At 43.5% G+C, this 4,096-nt stretch overlaps 1 protein-coding gene across 1 annotated transcript; it reads right to left on the reverse strand.

The window, feature by feature from the left end:
* Positions 1-319: 319 nt before the first annotated feature.
* LOC121548385 (putative inactive carboxylesterase 4) lies at positions 320-3,264 on the reverse strand. Its single transcript, XM_045215175.1, has 10 exons — positions 3,060-3,264; positions 2,800-2,905; positions 2,401-2,605; positions 2,075-2,213; positions 1,848-1,981; positions 1,561-1,714; positions 1,347-1,451; positions 1,058-1,162; positions 752-892; positions 320-645 (listed from the first exon to the last, which is right to left on the reverse strand). The coding sequence occupies exons 2-10, from the start codon at positions 2,897-2,899 to the stop codon at positions 490-492; spliced, it is 1,239 nt and encodes a 412-aa protein (XP_045071110.1). The 5' UTR covers positions 2,900-2,905; positions 3,060-3,264; the 3' UTR covers positions 320-489.
* Positions 3,265-4,096: the final 832 nt, after the last annotated feature.

Genomic DNA, 4,096 nt, shown 5'->3' on the forward strand with positions numbered 1-4,096 from the left:
TCTGTTATTTTCATCCCAGTGTGTATTTTCCTGCGTACATCATGGTACTAAAGAAGTTGAAGTGAAGTTCCGATTGTTCTTTCACCAGCAAAAATATTGTAATCAGATTACAGATACTTTTTAAAAGCGAGATGATTACTTAATGGATTACTTTTAAATTTAGAAAGAACGTTTGCGAAAAAAAATACATTATGACACCTTTCTGTTTTCTCAATGACATTCAACTCAGCATTGAAAAAAGGCGCAAGTTTAAGTTTGTTCCACCTGAGCGAGTATGACTACAAGTCAGAGACCACTATGATGTCAGAGACCACTATGATGTCAGAGACCACTATGATGACACCAAATGTGTTTGATGGATCCTTTTCGTCTTCTTCTAATGCCTCTTAAGGAGAAAGTAATCAAAAAGCAACTGAAAGTAATCCGATTACGTTACTGAGTTTGGGCAATCCAAAAGTTATGTTACTGATTACAATTTTGGACAGGTAACTAATTTAGTAACTCTAACGGATTACATTTAGAAAGTAACCTACCCAACCCTGTCTGCCACCATACTTTACTAACCACTTTCTGAAGCATTAATGCCAGGATCATCATCATGTTTTCACGGGTCATTCCAAGATCCCATCCAGGAAATAGGAAAAACTGGTGGAACACACAACAAGGTTTGTGAAAAACAATGATAAAAGTACATTTACCTGTAAAATATATGACAGATAGTTTTCATATCTTCATGCAGGGACATACATACATGTGGGAGCATCCATCCATACTCATGGTTGTTGATCCCTATGATGCTGGGGAAGCCCAGGAAGCTCTTGGTCTGCAGGACTTCCTCCAGGTTGGTAGGGATGACTGTCCCATCCCTGTGCACAGACAGAACCATCTCCCCCTGTGGAGAGAGAGGATGGACCCCAGAATGGAAGTCACAAACAACAGCCATGTTGTTGCATTCAACACCGCCATACAGTATAAGTTAGCTAAAGCAACAGCCTGGCATTCAGATACATACATCCCACATACTGTAGGGTGAGTGTGAGGCTCAGACCAAACCTACCAGTGCAGGTGTAGCAGCCTCTATGTCCTGTTGGCTGAGGGTACTGAGGCAGGTCATGAGCTCTGCAGAGTCATCACTGGGACAGCCTGCTCTCTGTGCCACCAGCTGGAGGAGGGAGAGATTGAAACCAGAGCATTTGAATTACAACACGTTACATTGTACCAGAACAATAAATACATAGTCATAAGACCACTGAAGGTTTTACCAGTTGTTATATTGTATATGAACCAAAGTATGGGATGCTTGAGACATGCTGCTATGATCAGCACACAGTGAAACAGCAGACCACCTGTGCAGCAGGTTTGGGATCATCCTGGATGAAGACAGGGATGAGGGGTATTCCACTCTGACTGATGGCCTTGTGGAACAGTCCTGATGACAGAGGGGACATCATCTGGACAGACAGAACAATGAATCAGTGCCCAAGGTAAGCCTACATACAGACAGCCAGTGCATCTTTCTGTATCAGCAAGTATCTGTTTTCCTAGATATACAGTACACACATGTAAAAAGACGGCGACACCACCAGCAGACTCTCCGAAAATGGTGACAGATCCTGGGTCTCCACCGAAGCTGCTGATGGTCTCCTGCACCCAGCGCATGGCACACACCTGGTCCAGAATACCCACGTTCCCAGGGTACTGGCCATCCCCAGTACTGGACAGTCAAGCAGATATGAGATCAGATATGCCAGGGTTGTGTTCAGTAGACACCAAACAAGAGAAAATGTTACTCACCCAAATTTGTGCATTGATCATATTGACCAAATGCAGTACCAATAGAAGTGTACCTGAGGAACCCTGGGATACCCAGACGGTATTGGAGGATGACCACCACAACGTCCCCGAAGGCAGCCAATGAGGAGCCATCATAGAGTGAAGCCCCTCCCATGAGGAAGCCTCCACCATGGATCCAAATCATCACCTGCAGATATACTTTTTTAGACTACCAAACCAAAGACATGTATGCTTGTCTACTCTGAGGTAGATATGGGTACATTCTCATGTCTCTCCTCACTGGTAGTTTCCTTGGGTCTCCAGGTTTGACTGGTGTGTAGATGTTCAGGTAAAGGCAGTCCTCTGAGGTGGTAAGGACAGGGAACCGACCTCCGTACAGGTTCCCCATCTGTCTAGTGTGGTTCATGTTCTGCAGACACCTATGTGTTAAGAGGACAAGAGAGGTGACATCATCTTATACTATCAATAAAAACATGATTGGCAGAATGTTAATGTTTATCAAAATAAGCATGATTCAGAGTTCCCTATAAGACAGTGTAGGCTGTTTATCTGTCTGTCTCCCTGCCTGCCTGTCTCTCTCTAACAAATTACTGTTTAGGCTCATACAGAGGGGGGTAGGCCTTGGCGTCTCTCAGTCCCTGCCACACCCGAGGAGGCTGGGGGGCCTGGAACCTCAGGGGCCCGACAGGGGGCTCAGCGAAGGGGATCCCCAGATAGGCAGCCACATTCTTCTGGCTCTCTCTCACTCTGACCAGCCTGCCCTCCAGCAGACCATAACTAGTATGAAGCTGGAAGAGGCTCTCTCTGTCCCCTGGAAAATATTGAGATGTTATAGAAAAGGCATTGTAGTAGTCTGTCAACTGATGCATTAATTGGGAAAGGTGTGATTTACAACCATTTACAAGCATACCAAACTATAAAAAGTATATATAACTTCTTGTTTACAGCTAATCAATGTATTTCGTAGTTGCTAAGAAGTTAATTAAACAGGACATACATTCTTACCTGCGACCGTATGGAAACTCACAAACAGGCTCAGACTTATCCATGTGAGCAGGACTCTTCTGCCCTGACCCATCATAGTAGTGCCAGAGAGATTCTCCATTCACATCTGTAGAATATCAAACCACATGAAGATCTATTTCAGCAGTCGCCGATTTACATAATCTCTATACATTAATGCAAATTGCCTCCATATCCAGTGGGTAACCAAATATCAATACATCTGAGCGAAAAGTATGCCCTCCAGCAAATGGAATACGAACCGTATGGAGCTCCAATTCAGTTAAATGCCTTCAGTAGATCTGTGGGAGACTGAGGATTGAGCTGCTCTTTGTATCACAGGCTGGCATTGGAAACTCCAATAAAACCTGTTATGGATTTACTAAAAAGCCAGTCGAGTTGATTCAGTCGCAATCTAATGTCAAACAGCAGTTTGAAAGGGGGGAGTCCTCTGAAAGAACATCCTGGTTCGTTTTAATCTGATATTGCTGCCTGGACATGCACTTTGAAATTAGACGTCATGCTACCAACTCCACCTGTTTATCTTGGGTCTACTTTTCTGCCAAGTTCAGAGTGTGCAGAACATCAATAATTATATGATATCAGGCAATCAACTATGAATAAATTAAGTACAGTTTTTACATGAATTTTTCAAACTTTCTAATTTCAATAGCTCCTTGGTCATGTGATCTACTGACCTCAAACAGGGTTCAGAATGTACACTCAGTGGGCCTACACATTGCACACCCTTTAGTTTGTCCATTTTAATCTCTACAGGATTTTTTAAACGTTTTTAATTTCAATAGTTCCCTGGTCATGTGACCTACCACCCTAAAACATGCTCAGATTGTCCACTCACTCTGCCTTCATATCGCACACTGTTGGGTTCTATTTTTCTCATAATTGGATCTGTATGTGATGAATAACTTAGAAGGAATGCATTAATGATAAGCATAGGTTTGTACTATACTGATATAAATTGTTTCACATAACAGGCTGTGATTCATGTAAGGAACGTTAGGGGGTAGGTCAGATAAGACTTGTATTTCTTACAGATACGAACACTCTCTCTTTGTTGTCTGTGAAACCGTCCTTGAACGTAGGTACATAGAGTACAGATTGGGTGCTGACTCTACAGGTTATTATGATAGCAACTTATGCCTGGGAACGGTGGAGCGCCAAGGGGTGGAGCGCCAAGGGGTTGGGACTAACCCGTGCGCCAACGGATTGGCTGAGTAAAGTCTAAACCACACTCAGTCCTTTACTCTGATTGGCCAACAGAAGAGGTGGGAACTCTCTG

The sequence above is a fragment of the Coregonus clupeaformis genome, unplaced genomic scaffold (genome assembly GCF_020615455.1).
Source record: "Coregonus clupeaformis isolate EN_2021a unplaced genomic scaffold, ASM2061545v1 scaf0385, whole genome shotgun sequence".
In the NCBI taxonomy this organism is placed as follows: Eukaryota; Metazoa; Chordata; class Actinopteri; order Salmoniformes; family Salmonidae; genus Coregonus; species Coregonus clupeaformis.